General features: G+C 39.1%; 1 protein-coding gene across 2 annotated transcripts in view; it reads left to right on the top strand.

The window, feature by feature from the left end:
- The window catches only part of KCNK10 (potassium two pore domain channel subfamily K member 10), an 82,537-nt gene that overhangs the window by 52,045 nt on the left and 13,280 nt on the right, over positions 1–17,212 (top strand). For both annotated transcript variants that reach the window (XM_009689831.2, XM_068946737.1), the window contains exon 6: positions 14,483–14,669. In XM_009689831.2, coding sequence (XP_009688126.2) covers positions 14,483–14,669 — 187 coding nt within the window. The remainder of the gene's footprint in view (positions 1–14,482; positions 14,670–17,212) is intronic.

The raw sequence follows: 17,212 nt of genomic DNA, 5'->3' as shown, positions 1-17,212 counted from the left end.
AATTCAAAATTTGACAAGTACTTAATAGATAAATGTATTATAACCCAAGTGATATATTGACAAGTAAGAGCCTATTTGTAGTTCTGAAGATATGATGTTGGATGGCCTTCACTCCAAATTTGTGCCTAAACCCTGAGTTCTACATTTCTGAGCAGATTAATCGAATAGAAAACTGATTGAAAAGTTTCCTCACTTGCTTCCTGACACCTTATCAAATATACCAGAAATCAGCAACATCTCTTTCAAGTTTTATTGCGTTTTGTTACTAAGCCAGCATCAGTGTGTTATTGAAACAGCTGCTTAGAACCCACTGAGGATATTGACCCCCCTCTCTTTTCATTTTTAATATAGTGTTATTCACTGTGCTTTTGTGTGAGAAAAAAAGCTACATCTTTTTTCTCCTTACTCAAGAACTTCCATAGGGGAATGGACCAGTGCAATGATCAACGTGTCATCTTCTGGCTTCCCGTCTCTGACAGTAGCTGCAGACGGAACTGTCAGGATGGTGTGTGAAATTCAACATAGCAGTGCACATGTACAATATTATTCCAAGATGATACAAGATTTATGAGCTGAGATTTTCATCTTCAGAACTTAATCTGACAGTTTCCTGGGTCATTTACACCAAAGTAAAATGTCTGAGAAAAATAAGAAGTCAACCACCAGATAAGAATCATAGATTTTTATAATTTAATAGTAATGTCTTATTATTGCAATAAAAACAATAGATCTAATTACATTCTATGATTGGTTATTACCACTTTGATACCCATAGAAGCCAATGAGGAGCAGGATCTCAGTGTACTAAGACTCTGCAGAAACACTGATTTGTAGATAGTATTTTTAATATAGCTCCTAAAAACTTGAAGAGTCTAAATTGATGGGACAATATACAGGTGGAGAAAATGATGTGATAGTAGCAAATGGCAGGTTGGCTGCATGCAATTTTTATGAAGAGGAAAGTTTTGGAGGGGATAAGCCAAATAGAAATTAAAAAAGAAGTGAGGCTGTGAGGTTGGGAGAAGTGGTTAAGGATGGTAGAAGTTAAGTGAAGCTGAAGTGAAGATACTACTGGAAGAATGGGCTAGTAGGAGCAAACAGTAGCTTGGTGCATGGTGGAGGAAATTTGCCCTCGTAATTCCAGATGTACTTTGACTATCCAGTTTCTGTTCTCCCTCGGAACAGCTGGTAGGCTCTCCCTGCAGTTTTTGCTTTGGGATGTGTGGTGGCCAGAGAGTAGGGAGGAGATACCATTTCCTCAGAGGAGATTGTTTCCTCGGCATAATCCTACAACCAATGGGATAGTGGGAGTAAAATGAGGGCTGAGGCTACCTTGCCTTCTTCACCACTTTATAGCAGCAGTGGCTCCCATAATGTGGCCACCTTGCTGGAGGCCAATATATAAGTTGGGCAGACTCTTGCTCTTTCATATGCATGTAGCTGATAATATGCATGTGAATTTGGCCTTTCACAGTGCACAGTGGTTGAGACTGGCCTTACAGCCATTCTCAGCAGACTTTACAGATATAGGCACAAATGCTCTGAACGCTACTGCCACAAGCCATGCACTCAGTCCAGCAGTGCAGAGAGCATGTGGTGGGGTTGCATTTGAATTCCCTCTCACTGGCAAGAGTGGTGTTTCGTATGAACGTGGTAAGTTAGCTGCAGAAAGGCTTTGCAACAGAAATGATGTAAATCACAGTTTCTAGGAAGCAAATGCTTTTGTTGTACACAAGATCACCTTGTTACTGAAAGACAAAATGTGCTATAGCCTCGGAGAGACTCATTACCCAGAGCATAAAGTATGCTGACATGAAACACTTTTCTCTTGTTTCATGTGATTCTGTGCCTCTCTCACAAGTTGGGGATTTGGCTTTTTGAAGCTGCCTCTGTTTTGCTGCTCATGCAGCAGAATAACTTGCACAGGAAAAAAGTAATCTGTGTGGTGAGATCTTGTACAGATAAAAAGAGGTGTTTTAGGGCACTGACTTACAAGCCCACGGTAGCATCAATAGCAACTGGATGTAAACAGTTTCATCTCACTATCTAGTCTTTTGCCTGTAACAACTTAGAGCTCTGGCTGAGAGTCACAGTTCCCTGACTAAGGTTAAAATTGTGCTTGCAGGTCAACAAAAGCCCTGCTTGCACAGGTAGATGCTTATGTGGAGTTTATTTCAACAAGGTGTGCACTTGAATGCACATTTAAATCTGAGCATCCAAAAATTAAGGGGTGATTTAAAACAAAACGTAGCCCCAAATCTAAATTTTGAAAACAGTTAGTTCTCACTAAGGTTATGGATACGTGCATAGTTAAATATCAGAAGAGATCGGCATAAAATTTGTTATCCTTCATAATTCTCATCAAGAATGCTTGCTTAATAATGGAGTCTACAACATAAGAGTAATAAAATACCTAGATATTTTCTTGTGCTTGCCAGCAATACATCTGTAGTGCCTTATGGAGCTGGTCGGTGTCATACTTTCATTTTCAGTTCCTCTCTTCTAAATCTGAAGACATGTTTTCGTAAATTAGCTGTTGATAAAAGTGAAATTAAGGAATGCAGGTACTCTAAGAATCTGGAACTTGTGGTAACTGCATAGGCTCTATATAGAGAGCGTGGCAGAACTGAGCAGCTTGGAGGAGCAATATACAGCAGCTAGGATGCTGAACATGGAGGCACCAAAGTCAATGAGCTTTGTGCTTCTATTTATTTCAGTGCAACTTCCTCATTTAACTCTATTTAGACCAAAAATAACTGTCTTTAAAAATACAATCAGTGCTAAGATGTTACACTCAGAATCACTTATCTGGAACAATTTAAGGTTGAAGTATACTATCATCAAGGAAATGAGACCTCAGTGCAGTGACTTTTTCAGCCTGTGGAAATTCAAACAATATATCTGCTACCACAGAGAAGTAGACTGTGAACCTCTTTTGATGGATGCAGTCCTTACTCTGTCCTCTTGAGAAGGAGCTTCACTCTGCAGAAAACAATAGGGCATGGTAAGGAAGCATATTTCTCTGACTGAGTCACTGGGACACTGTCCAGGCTTTGATATTTGTCTGAAAAAAATATTGTCTGACAACTGTTTAATTTAAAATACATAAGCATTCCTGGGAGCAGGGACTGAAATCCAGGACTTCATCACCAAGGTGATCGCCCCAGTTTGGAAAACAGTTTCTGAGTACATTTCCCTCTGATTCATCAGTAGCTTATCTGTTATAAGGACTGTTAGTCACTGTGATGTCTACAGATGTATTCTTCTCTCTCTACTCCATGCTGCCTTGACTCCTTCAATACCCTTCTTAACAAAATTTGTTCTTCTAATTGCTTTTTTCAATTGTAAAACAGTCCAGACCCAGGGACATCTGGATGCTTTAGTGTAGTATGTCTAGCAGAAGTGTGTTTGCTGATTCTTACTGTGTTGAACTGAGAGGATTAAAGGCAGAGTGCTAAATTTACAATGGCTATCTCTGAAATACTTTTCTCCTTGAGATGCTCCAGGCCACATCTTTTATGTTTCCAACTGGTGCTTTAATTATGGTGATGAAAAGACAGCAATTTTATTTTTGATTTTGATCATTACCTAGTAGTTCTTATGGTCAAAGTCTAGTGCCTAACATAAGGTACAGGCAAATGATAATCCCGTGAGCTAACTAATCAACTAATGCTGCAGGCTGTGACTTTATTATATGCAACAATTCTTCATCCACCAGAGCCAATTTTGCCTCTGGATTGTATTTTAGATTCAGGCATTGGCTTGTGGTATGAGCTTGAATATGTCATTTTTCCTCTTTGATTCACTTTTGCCCTCTTTCCCCCTCTTTTATACTTGAGCTACAGAAAAGTACTTTTTCTGCAGAGTGCTGAGATAATACATTAGTATTTGTGAATTCCTAACAAACTCTATATCCCAGACTTGGAGTATCAGCTTTTGAAATTTCATCTCTTCCAACTGAGTATTTAATTCAGTTAGCAATGCTTACACCTAATCTGCTTCAGCGAAAGTAACTCAAGTGCAGTAAACTCTTCATTGATTCATGATCCACCGTTCTTATTTGTCAAATATAAGATATACTTCCTTGGGCTAACATGTACTGGTTATGGAACACATCTTTATTTAATCCTGGAAGTCAACAACCACTTGCAAATTGGCTTCTAATTTAAGGGTTACTATTACCCTAAACAATTAAATACAGATCTTGAATTCTCTGAAAGACTTTTACAACCTTTTGATTTTATCAGCCAAGTCTGTTAGGCCTCTAGAGCTTGAGAGGCACAGTGTCAATCTGAGACAGCTTCAAAGAGACGATCATGAAGGTCTTGAAATAAGTCTACCTCTAAGGAGAGCTCCAGGAGATGTCGAGCCTGGTAATAGTTGAAATAGCATTCCTGGAGTTGCTAGAAAGAGAAGACAGCAATGCCAAGAAGGGAGAACATGTCAAAACCAGGAAGAGAGAATAGTTCCAATTTTGGAATCAAATCAATCTCACGAAAGAGATGATACTATAAACTGAGAAGGAAAGACTGTTCTAAAATGAGCCTTTATACCTAGCTTAAATCTAGAGTACGGTGTTATCTGGGAATCTCAAGTCAGCTCAGTTCACTAAAATTGAAACCCAATATGCACTAAAGTCTACAGCCCAAACTAATTGTCTGATATTTCTGTAACACCTCTTCCTGTGAGTGTTAAGCACTGAGCAACGTAGCTTAGAGATACAAAGCATTCACTACAGGGCACGTCAGAGGAAATTCTGTACTGTTTGGCCTGCCTATGTGAGGCCACTTAATATCTTTTCATTGAATTTTTTTCTTCATAATTTAAAATGATTAGAAATACAAATCTTTAATAATTCTCACTGGAGTCATACTTCTGTCACTGAACTGCAGTGCCCTTAATATTTCGTAAATCTGAAAAAAAGAATCTTCTACAAAAGTGAGCCAGGAATCCATGATTAATACAAAGATTGTATTTATCATTGTTCAGGTACCTGTCTGTATTGCAGTAAATTGTAGTAATTAATTTCTCATTTAGTAAGCAAACTTCATTACATTGTTTACTGGTTGTGGATAGACTCCAGCAATTGTATTGTATGAACTCCTGTTCTACCAGATCCTCTGTTATGTGTAGTGTTTTTCTTGATCTATTTTAGATTTTTGTAAAGTGCACAATTTCTTTCCCTATATCGAAGCCCAATGCTTGCCAGCTCTCATTTAGTTTGAAACCAAACTTGTGTTCAAAATGATCTCAGCAAGAGCAGGAAGAAAGGAGTTCCGTTTCCATACAGAACCTGATTCTCAAACTTCTTGTTAAGGGAGTGAGTAAAATAGTCCTCATTAGGCTTTGAAATGATCAGAAACCACTATTCTAAAGAGTAAACCTTTACCTGCCTGCCTCCTGCTAAAATTAATATTAATCACACAGTTTTTAATTGCAGTGAAGTGCACTGGAAATAAACCTCATGAGTCTCAAGCAATTATCTCTCATGAAATACAAGACAAACAGGAGCTGAAAGCATGATTAAGAGTTTATCAAGCAACTAGAATTTCCTAGGTACTCTGTGTGAAGCTTAAAAATGAAATGCTTCAGTGGAAACTACCGATTAATGCCAAAGAACATGTGAACTTTTCAACTACCAGCCTGAGAGTTAAACTGTTTCTTAAGTGCTACTGGTGAATGACCTCCTTTTGTTATTGCCGTAAGTTTTGGTCATATTGCTATGGAAAATTCTCTTCATTACTAACAGTGTCATGCTGAAATGTTAAAACCTCTATGCTGGGTTTTGGTATAAGTTTTGTCACCTCTGAAAACCTGATTTGTATCCTAAAGAAAATCTTGTTTCAAGATTGTTTAAATACTGGTTTGCAATACATAGGGAATAAAGGAAAAGCTAGATAGAAATGGAACTGAAACACAGAATCTCTCATAGTGTAGGTGACCATTGGCCATCCCCCCAAATGAATACATAGAGCCATTCTGGTTAGTGTACTTTAGAATATCCTGCAAAACTGCTGCGGGCACCATTAAGGGAAATACTAAGACGCAGTGTGAGGGGGGATGAGGGCTCTTGAAAGGCAACAGAGAGGATTTATCTCATGAGGGTACCTGCATATGATACCTCATCTGAGCCATGAAAACTGTGCTACTTTCTCACTCAAGAGATGTTTGTTCAAGATTACAAACAGGTAAAGGTAGGGAAGTTAGTGTTATGCTGCGTTTGCTTTTTCCCCAGAGGGGAGCTGCTATATCCTCCTCCAACTACTTTCCTTTCACTTTTGTGGGATCTGCATCCCACCTAGAGTAAGAGTCACTCCCTGTGGGCTAGTTACTTGAGAGAACATTTTGTGGTTGCTTGACTAGTCACAAATAGTGTTTTTCTCTAGAAAGACTGCAACATTACAATCTTTATAATGTTAATAGCTATGAGGAATCCTGTAGTACAAACAAAATATGCCTTAGAGGCTACTGCAAGGATTTCTTGCAGAGAACAAAGTATGCTACAGTACTCAAGAAGGGGAAAGGGAAGGCCTCTAAGACTGTTATTCCAAATTAAACAGAAATTGAAACCTGCAGGCCAACAACAGATATAAGGAATCTAGTCTGAAAGCTAGCTCCCTCCCAGTTTCAAAAGGTCAATATTTAAACTTTCAATATCCAGCCCAAAAAAATCTCCACTCTAAAGTCACAGTGGGGGCTGACCTGCTGGAAAGTAACTCTGTGGAGAAGGACCTTGGAGTCCTGGTGGACAAGAAGTTGATCATGGGCCAGCAATGTGCTCTCGTGGCCAAGAAGGCCAGTGGTATCCTGGGCTGCACTAGGCAGAGTGTTGCCAGCAGGTGGAGGGAGGTGATCCTGCCCCTCTACTCAGCCCTGGGGAGGTCACATCTGGAGTACTGTGTCCGGTTCTGGACTCCCCAGTACAAGAGAGACATGAAGCTCCTGGAGTAAGTCCAGTGAAGGGCTACCGAGATGATGAAGGGACTGGAGCATCTCTCCTATGGGGAAAGGCTGAGAGAGCTGGGCCTGATCAGCCTGGAGAAGAGAAGGCTCAGAGAAGATCTTATCAATGTGTATAAGTATCTGAAAGGAGGGTGTCAAGAGGATGGGGCCAGATTCTTCTCTGTGGTGCCCAGTGATAGGACAAGAGGCAACAGGCACAAACTGAAACACAGGAAGTTCCATCTGAACCTGAGGAAAAACTTCTTTCCTGTGAGGGTGACAGAGCACTGGCACAGGTTGCCCAGAGAGGCTGTAGAGTCTTCTTCTCTGGAGGTATTCGAAAGCCATCTGGACACAATCCTGCGTAATGTGCTCTAGAGGACCCTGCTTGAGCAGGGAGGTTGGACTAGATGATCTCCAGAGGTCCCTTCCAACTTCAACCACGCTGTGATTCTGTGACAGACGCTGACATTGTTGCATTCCCAATCACTATGAAATGTCCTGAAAACACAAAGTATGAAGGAATCTGGATGCTTTACTCTAATAGACAGGAAGAAAACAAACCCAAAACTTAAGAGAACAAAAAGTCAACCCCCCAAAAAAGAGCTAACAGTAGAAATATTGAATTTCTTCACCGTGGAAAGAAGAGATAATTCTAACATGAAGTTCAATTTTCTCTTTCTTGCTAAGTCTTTGAAGGTGGCTATATCATGCAGTAGATAACTAGATCTTTCATTGATCTGATAATGCTAATTGTTTTTTTTCCTGTTTCAATGCATTTCTTAACAGAAACCGAATATATGCTCTGAAACTCAGAACATATATTCAAAAATCTGATAAGGTGTTCTAGTAGCCTTGCTGCTATGTCATACTTTTATTTGCATGATTATAACTGCATTTTATTTTTTCCCCTGAATTGCACTGATGAACAAGATGAAAGCATTGACTTAGCACAGATAAAAATCAGGGTTACCAGGAAAGGCAAGGTAGAGTCCTCCTAGGCAAAAGAAGGTGATGTCATTGTGATGTTCTATTAGCAGAGCAACCATTATAAACCCATTCTTGCATTCCCTAGGAGAGGGCCATATAGGTATAACTCAGGAAGAAGCTGAAGGAAGGAAGAAGAAGGAACAATATATTCCAAATCTGGCATCTGAGAGCACCCTTTGAAATTGCCGTGTCTGAGCCATGAGCTTCTGCTTTCCTTTTTCTGCTGGGAAAAGCACATATAAGTCCCTCTTATTTCACATTTATTTTTTCTTGGGCTGAATACAGCTAAGCCAGAATAGAGGTTTGGGATCATTACTATTATTCTTGTTTTTTCAGAAGTGCAATGGGTAACTTATGGAAGTGAGTTGGTGCATACCAGAAAGCCCTGGCTATGTTTTCCAGAGAGAGAAAGATTGGAAAGGGAAATATCAAACCTGCAAAATCTGCATGGCAGTGTTTCTGTATATTTTCAAAACAGTGGATCAGCACTCACGTTATGACTCCAGCAAGATCCACACATAGCAGTTTACAAAAATAGCCTTAGAAAAAGCTGCTGCCCTGTGAGAATCTTGTTGCATATTCTATCTGGGTCTAGATGAACACCTTAATGAACTGTGGTTTTCTGGGGAAAAACTAGCTCTGTAAAAAGAGCACCTCTTTACTCTGACCTGTGCCCTGTGTGCACTTAGGAGCGTCTCCACCTCGTTTAGTAACAAGTGTGAATTTTTGCAGCTTTTTTATCTGTTTCCCCTAGCATAGTTAAGAAACAGAGGATGGATTTTGCATCTTCAGGTGCAGCAGTAGCAGCATTCTTCGTAAAACATTAGAATTGAGTAGCACTGAGGCATCAAGAGAGCTGGTTAGCCATAGTGTGGAAGCCTGTCTGTAGCGGAATGGTCCAAACCACTGTTGTTAACCCAATGAGGTGTCTGAAATGTCACATATGTTTACATTTTCTGGCAAAAATGTACTTAGGATTCTGCTTCTGTGCTTTCTGAGGGGAGCTGCCTTCTTGGCTGCGTGGGGTTCCTAAGTGCCATGTCCATTTGGGATTTATAAGTTGTGTCACGTTGGCAAAGTGTCCTGAAAGGCCCTGTTTCATGAGGTGCGCTTGAGATCACACATAAGAAATAGAATCAATATGACAGTTATTCTGTCTTATGCTTAGATGCAAAGACTGATTTTCCTCTTGTTAAAATATTATGATCTGGAGGAAGTGATTGGAAGACAATCTGTTTAATTAGTGCACAGGAAGAGAGAATCTGTTCCAAGAATAGTTGGCAGCATGGGAGAGGCATGAAGTTAGGAGTAGGCAAAGGGGACAAAAGAAGTGTTAAAGAAATGTGTTTTCATTGGAGGAATGCAGAGTATTCTGGAGAGATCAGGACAGCATGTAGCAAGAAGCTGTGGGATACTAGCACTAAAAATATGATGTTGTTCATCGAGGCAAAAAGGTAAACAACTCTCTTGGAATCTGGATGATATTTGTCAGGAATTCAGAAAAGAATGAGAAAACCTTTGGAAGACAGAGGAACCCTGTGAGCTCACTGAGAGGCAACAAATGTTCCAGTGCTATTTTCGGTTGAGCAGTACTGTAGATTGAGGGAATTGCAGTGAAACGAAAGGTGACACTACAAAATCTTGGAATGAGCATACGCTCTGCCATATATATAACAATTAGTTTAGTCTGAAAAGTGACTGTAAATGTAGCATCTTTTGTTTCCATGCTTGATGTCTTTACTTGGAAAAAGTTTTCTCCCTTTTTCAAAGGAATACAAATTACTTCTAAGCGTCATCCCTGTGGCTGTAGCCTGGGGGCTTAAGAACTGTATTTGGTCTTTTTATTTTCAACAGTTAAATCAGAAAAATCGTAACTAAGTTAATTCTTCTGATAGGTCAAGAGCCGTAAAAGAAGCCAGTTCATCAGCTTGTGATCTGTAGGAGGAGAGAGAGAAAAAAAAGAAGGTAAAGGGATTTTTTTTAGCTCCTGAAGTTACCAGATAAGACCAAAACCAGATAAGATCTGAGTGGACATGATAGAAAACAAGCAAAAAGCAAGGTCACAGTCACTGATGGTAAAGATGCATAGGAAACAAATTCCATTGATAAGGATCTCTCCATGAGAATGGCTGTGTTCACCACTCCTGACATTAGTAGAGAAGGCTGACAATAGGTTGTTTCAATTAACAAGATGATCTCATATGCAGTAATGTTACCTAAACCACATTAACAGTAAAATCACCACCTTCATTAGTAAATGGAGATGACCTGGAAACCCTCATAGGTTCTTAGATCATGGAAAGCTCTCCGTTCTTTACTTGTTAGAGTCCTCCTTCAATCTTTTTCAGATTAGCTCCAGTTGGATTTAAATTGAAGCCTTTCTCATTAGCAGGTGCTAATTTGTATTTCATGAACGTCTCAAAAATTATCTGCTTCATAAATGTGGAGTGCAGTACTTGTTGATAAAACAAAACTAAAAAAAGAAGTAGAAAACATCCCTTTTAAATGTGTTTTCATTTTACTTAAACCACACGGAACAACCTCTGCAATTGCTCAGCTATTTGCCTTTCACTGTTTAGCTCCAGACTGAAAATACTGTTAAAAAAAAAACTCTTCGCTGTTTGGGATCCTCGATGCTATTCTTGTCTGCTGGGTAAAGCCAATATGTTGCTGGAGAGCAGTTTCCACCAGGTTGTTTGAGTTTTGCATAGTGTGGGGATACAGGATATATCATCAAATTTCTTTAACAGACAGACCTATTACCCTGAAATGAACTGCAATAGTTGATGAGTCTATTTGGATTACTAATACAGAGACCTGGACAGTAACGCAAGGCCAGGTAGGAGAGGCAATTCCTTCTAGATCTTGTGATAATAAACTGACACCATGAAGGGAAAGACTAAATAATATTATTTATGGCGTGTCTAACTTACTGATATCATTACTGTTTCTAAAAGGCAAGTTTTATTTCTTAAGTTGAGGTAAGCATAGTCTTAATGAAGAACAAAAGCATGGTTCCTGCTTCAAAGGGTTGATAGTCTACACATTTCTCATACAATAAGGATTGAATTTTAAAAGCAACAATGTGATGCTCAGTATCATGAGGCTGAAAATTGAACTGATTAGCTCTGTGAGTGAGATTCACAAAAATCACATAAAGGCCAAATTTCCCTGTATAGTACATGGGGAGAGGCAGGTGCCTGAAGCTGTGGTCCAGAATAGCCTGCACATTGAATCTGGAGAAACTAAATACAGTCTTCAAGGAAAGTGTCGTGCAATTTTGTACCTAGAATTAAATACCTACTTCAAGAATTTAGGTAGGTTCTTCCGAGAAACTGGAATTAAGAAACCAATAGTAAGGGATTGACCCCTTTTTGCTTAGGCTGCGCAGAACAGATACCTGATTTAACCCTGGTCTGCAGGAGGTCACCATCTTTTGTATAACAGCTTAGTTGTTAGAGAACATGGGAGACCTGGGCTTTGCCTAGCCTTGAGTAATCAGAGCATACGTATCTGAGGAGTGCCCTGATCTAACAGATATTAGGCCAAGCTGTGTGCGACTGCTCTTTTCCCTCCTGTTAAAATCGGATAGCTGTTAGCCAAGAATACAAAGAGTCAGGTAGGGTGTCAGTCTTGCAAAGGGAGAGCAGAAGTATCAAAGGTGATAAGATGGCTATTCCTATGAAAATACTATCCTTAGAAAAATAAGGTTCTTTTGGGGAACCTATGATTTTTCTGTCTTCATGTGAAATTCCCAGCCTAATTTTTCAGACTTCATAAGGCAAAGCTCAGAAATATGAACCTTTTCAGATTTCTCAGCCTTTCATGAATATATACGTATACACATATTTCCATATTATTTTAACAATGACTTGGTACAGTGTAGCGCTGCAGTGGCATAGGCTAGTCTGGTGTAATTTGATGCAGTTGTTCCAAAACTGGAATGTAAACACTGCATTCCATTATTCCCGAAAATGTGGGCAGCTCATAATGATGTTCTCTGCAGTGAAGTAGCAATGACAACTCCATAAACAAGAAAAAATGCAAAACATCTTTTTTTTAATGTAGTTACTGTAATGTACATATTCCATAAATAAAGACATTTAGGTTATAGCATATCCTACTAACATTTATTATTGTGAATGTCTTCGGAATGAATGTCTAGTTCACAATATAAAAACCTTTTCACTGTAAACCATTTCACCTATAAAAACCCTTTTCACTTGTATCCTGAATTTCACCTGTCTTTGTCCAGTTAGTAATTCTGCTTTGATATCTTGCTTTTGCACACTTTTCAGTTGCCCTAAAAATGCTTGGCCTGATCCACCATTGCCTTCTGACTTCTGTAATAATTTGTACCAGCGGAAGAATAAAAAAAAAAACATTAGCTGCTCTGCTTTTGTGAGAGTAACTGAGGTACAAAATTGTTACCATTTTTTACTTAAAAAAAAAATCTTTGACTGAATTTATCACTCTTAAACAAGTGAATGTCCTGAACATTTGGTACTGATTTGTATACTATTCCTTCCACTCTTGCTTCTATCATGAGGCAAGACTATCGTGACTCATATTGAAATGCATGTTAATGTTGCTATATGGGGACTGGAAAAAGGATTATTATGCATAACTTTGCTACACTAGTAGCGCTTGGCAGCTCCAAAGCACTTTTTGTCCAAGGATTCCCAGCACTATGTTATAGCAGTGTATATGCCTCATAATTTCCACTGTAGGTAGGTGTCTGTCATTTCATTTTTACAACACGGGAAAACTGAAGCTTTTAGCAGAAGTGATGAAGTTACCGTGGCCAAACTAGTAAATAAACAACAATCTGGTTAAATCCTGGTCTTCCATGGCAAAAAGCAAGTGTGCCAATCTAAGATACCACATAGCATCCAGGTGAACAGTTGCTTTCCCTCCACTACACATAGAGTAAGCCTGAAATCTTGCCATTTTGAATGTGTGTCTTTAAAAGTAACTCTTAAGCTAGATCATCCTGTAGTATTTTAGAAAGCTGCTCAAAATGATTCCGCAGGAAAAGAGGGAATAAGAAGTAGTCGGTTTCAGTATTCTTGTGTTTATCTCCTTGGTACTTCAGCAGTGATTTTTTTCCATGCCCTATATTTGATTAGTGTCGCTTACAGTATTAGATTTCTAATCCCATTTAACTGTTTTTGTTTAGCCAGACATAGAAAACAATGCACACAAACAAAAAGAAAAAAAAGTAAGTGTAGGGTACGTCTCAAATAGTTTCAGAAATAAAACTACTTCTAAAATATGGTATGTTTATGCTACTACCTGGATTCTACATGCAGAGCATCGCAGGGTAGATAAGTCCCTAATGAGTGTTTGACCTTTCACCTCCCCCCAAAATGCTCCTGCTTTAGTGGGCTGCAGTAGTACGCACCAGCTGGTTAGATTTTTAACTGGTTCAGGCAGTATACCTTCTGCATATTATAAAGATGACTTCTGAAACATTAACTTATACCTAGGAAATGTCCTAATCTGAAATAAGTTCTTATTTCTGGGTTAAAGAAGATTCTTGCTTTGGAAATATGTGACTTCTGCATTGACCTCTGCATTTCTTTTGCAGGATAAATGTACAGAATTTACACAGCCACTGTAATTAATCCACAATAAGGTTTCTAGTAGTTTCCAGGTTTGCTGTGAAACTCCACTGAACTTTGAATTCATTTACAGCATGAAAATCTGACGTATGTCTGCCAGAGTCAATAGAGTTAATCCAGAGTTAATCAATATTACCAGAAACAAAATCTAAGTTCACATCATATAAAGTGAGGGTCTAGAACATCCTACGGTGGAAATACTGCAGTGACAATGCTGATATCTGTATTCAGCTTATAGCAGGTAGTAACACCCATGGACTTTTAGTTCAAGAGCTCTCTATTGTGAGTTTACATAGGTAATTTTATCTGAAGTTATTTTGTATTTGACATAAAACCTTTGTTTCTACTGATACTATAGCTATCTCTATTTATTTTGGAAAGGGAGTTTTAACCTTTGTATTTGTGAGTAATAGCTGGAAATCCTGAGTAAAAGGAAAGTCTGGAAAACTAGAAGCATGGATTATTTGTAAATGCAATCTCAGTTTTCTAGAAACAATTTTGAATTTATTTTCATTTTAGCCTTGTCTTGCTGGATGGATGCTTGGGCCTGGCAAGGCAATATGGGTGTATAGATATGTATGGAGGTGTGAATGAGTGTCCACTTTATTTTATATGCTGGAGCCAAACTGCTGTATACTGGAGCCTTTCTGAAACTTAGAACTGTTCCAGGATGTGTTTTGGGTAGGTTTCTGCCTAGTGAATGGAAACTGGGAATCATCATTGCTTTGGGGCCAGAAGTTCATTATTACCTGGGGCGAGGTTGTCAGTAATGGAGAGGGCAGTATTCTACTTAATAATCTTACAAAAAGTAGAAGCAGAAATAGCTCTTCAGATATCACGAGCATGATTCGCCTGCCATTCACCAAGGATAAAGTTCCTATAATCCACTCAAAGTATTTCTTTCATTTGCTATTTCCTTTTTCTAGAAAAAACAAGTGAGTCAAACAAAGATCCGGGTGATCTCTACCATCCTCTTCATCCTGGCAGGCTGCATTGTCTTTGTGACCATTCCTGCAGTTATCTTCAAACACATCGAGGGATGGACAGCCTTGGAGTCCATCTACTTTGTGGTTGTCACTCTGACTACCGTTGGCTTTGGTGATTTTGTAGCAGGTGAGTAGCTTTGGGACGAGGTGCTGTGCATGAAGGCCTTGGCTCTCAGAATTTCTTCTCAGGTGTAGAGATGAGGCTTTTCAAAATATATTCCAGTAAAACAATGCCAGATGTTTGTATTGAGGCTACTGTGCAACAGCACACAGGACTCCAGGCTAATTTAGGATCCAGGTGCCGCTTGCCACTTGCAGAGTGCAGCCTTTCAGCAGCGTAGATAATGGGAGTCTTGGAAGTCCTGATTATCCTTTATCCTGCAATGAATTATGCACGAGTCAAATGACTTTCCTATTGAATTCAAGACTTGTATTAGTCCATTAGGTCTCATTCTGAGACCGATTGCTGAAGCAAGCAGCCAAAATGATGAATGGGTGAAGCTTTTCAGAAGTAGGGCTGAGCTGTAGGACTGGAGAACTGTCTGGTCTGATGCAGTAGCTGGCTGCTAAAAAACTTCTTTTGCCTGAGCTGCAGCATTTCAGAGGCTGGATTTTGTTCCTGGGCAGAAATTTTGACACTGCAGCTGCCCTGTTAAGGAAAACATATGGGAGGGGAGAGACGAATGGGGTTGCAATTCAGCACTAGGACAGTACTCTTTAAGATTAATACAGTACTAACAGGTACTGCAAATATCCATCCTAATCAATTACCAAAGAGGGAGTCGGAATTGTTGCTTAGAGAAAAGGGAAGATTTTTTTTCACTCTGCATCTTTAGTAAGGAAAAGGTGGTTAAAATAAGTGAAATTTCTTTCCCCATTAGTGCACGACCTCTACTCCCCATTCCTACTAGTAGTCATAATAAATGCATTAAGGTGCCTGTGTTACAACTACTGTACTGTGGCTGCGTTATGCCACTTTTTTTTTTCCTAAAACATTAGTGAAATATGAATGACTTTAAAAAAATCAAATGGAACAACAAGATATATGAAGTTGTCTTTACTGAAGAGCTGTACACAAGTCTTCTTGTAGGCAAGCCTCTCATCCTCCTTTTTATTAGCATTGTGATAAATATGATATGAATTATTGAGAAAAAATGGCACTGAACAAAAAGAACCCCAGATATGAAAAAGTGACGTTTTATGAGCGTTCAGATACAGAACTGAATGTATGACTTTGGCCTATTTTAACCTCTTAAAAGTGAAGAAAAGCTCACTAGTGTTCTGGCTTTGTGGTATCATAGCATAGTGTGAAATAAAAATAGTTCACGATATTTTTCTTACGCGTATGACAATTTAATATTATTTTCTTTAATAATATAATTATAGAAAATGAATTAAAGTGTTCTACATCCAATATGATCAGGAGAATATAATCCACAGTTGGATGGCTACTAAAACCAGAATTTTTCAAAAATCAAATGGAAGATCTTAAATGAAAAAAGTTCAAAGGTTCTTACACTAAGAGTTTCAGGCCAGTGATCACCAGGAGATATATGTTTTCTTGCTGGTTTTGACACACATTTTCTGTTACTTTTATTTTCTGTCACTTTAATCTCTCCATATCTCTAGCCCTTCAACTTCAGAGAGCTAATACTACATCATGTTGAGTTAAGCAGCATCAATGGAGCTATGCTGATTTATTTTAACTAGAATATGGCCCATATCTTGCCAAACTGGGAACATTCTTATGCTAGTGTTGGAAATACAGTTGTGGATGGAGTCTGAAAAAAAAATAGAATATTTGATAGGCTGAAAAAAGTGGTCTCGTAACGTCTCTGTAGCCTGATTACTCCATAAGACAGACCTAGGCAATCTGCTTTGTAGCAAACTTCTGCAGGGACATGTGTGATCACAACAGCCTCACTGTGCCATAGCAACAGCAGCCCCACCTCCCATTGTTTCACACTCTTGAAGACCGGAAAAAGAGAATGATTCATACCGTGTATGGGGAGAGATTAACATCAAAAACAGTATTTGGGTCCCTGCCAATACTCGAATGCCTGAGCTTTCATGCGAGTGTTCAATCACTGTAAGTACACTTATACACAGTTGGGATAAAATTCATTTTAAAGAGTCATAAGAATGTCTCAGATGATTGCAAAAAGCTCAGGGGAAAACTCTCAACTGTGTCACCCGGGGATTTTAATTGGGGGGAAAAAATCCTAAAAGCTCTTTCAGGCCATAACCAGGTACAGGTTGGTGTCTAGCTCTTGTCTATCCCAGACTGGAGTTCAGGAAATACGCATTCCTCTACTTGAGTCCCCAAATAGGCCTACTCTTCGAGCAGAAATTTACCCACGTACCACCAAGGGTGGTTTTTGCATTGAGGGATGTGGTTGTGCATAAGGGGCAGTGCAGCCTCTTTGCCTCTAACCCACCTAACACACTCTGATAGGGCTGAGAGTCTCAAAAGTGGGGTTGTGGCTACTTTCTTCTGGAAAATTCTCCTCTCTGCTGTGGTATGTTACAGCCTGGATGTTACTGAACTTATTTTAGGCTCTTCATAGTCCACTGGAGTTGCCAAATATCCTGCATACCTGTGTAACTAGCTCCTTCCAAGACTTGCATAAAAATCATATAGGATATTTGTAGCTTTGTTTGACCCATACC

Source organism: Struthio camelus, chromosome 5 (assembly GCF_040807025.1).
Source record: "Struthio camelus isolate bStrCam1 chromosome 5, bStrCam1.hap1, whole genome shotgun sequence".
Taxonomy (NCBI): domain Eukaryota; kingdom Metazoa; phylum Chordata; class Aves; order Struthioniformes; family Struthionidae; genus Struthio; species Struthio camelus.
This window is presented reverse-complemented; position numbering and strand designations above follow the sequence as displayed.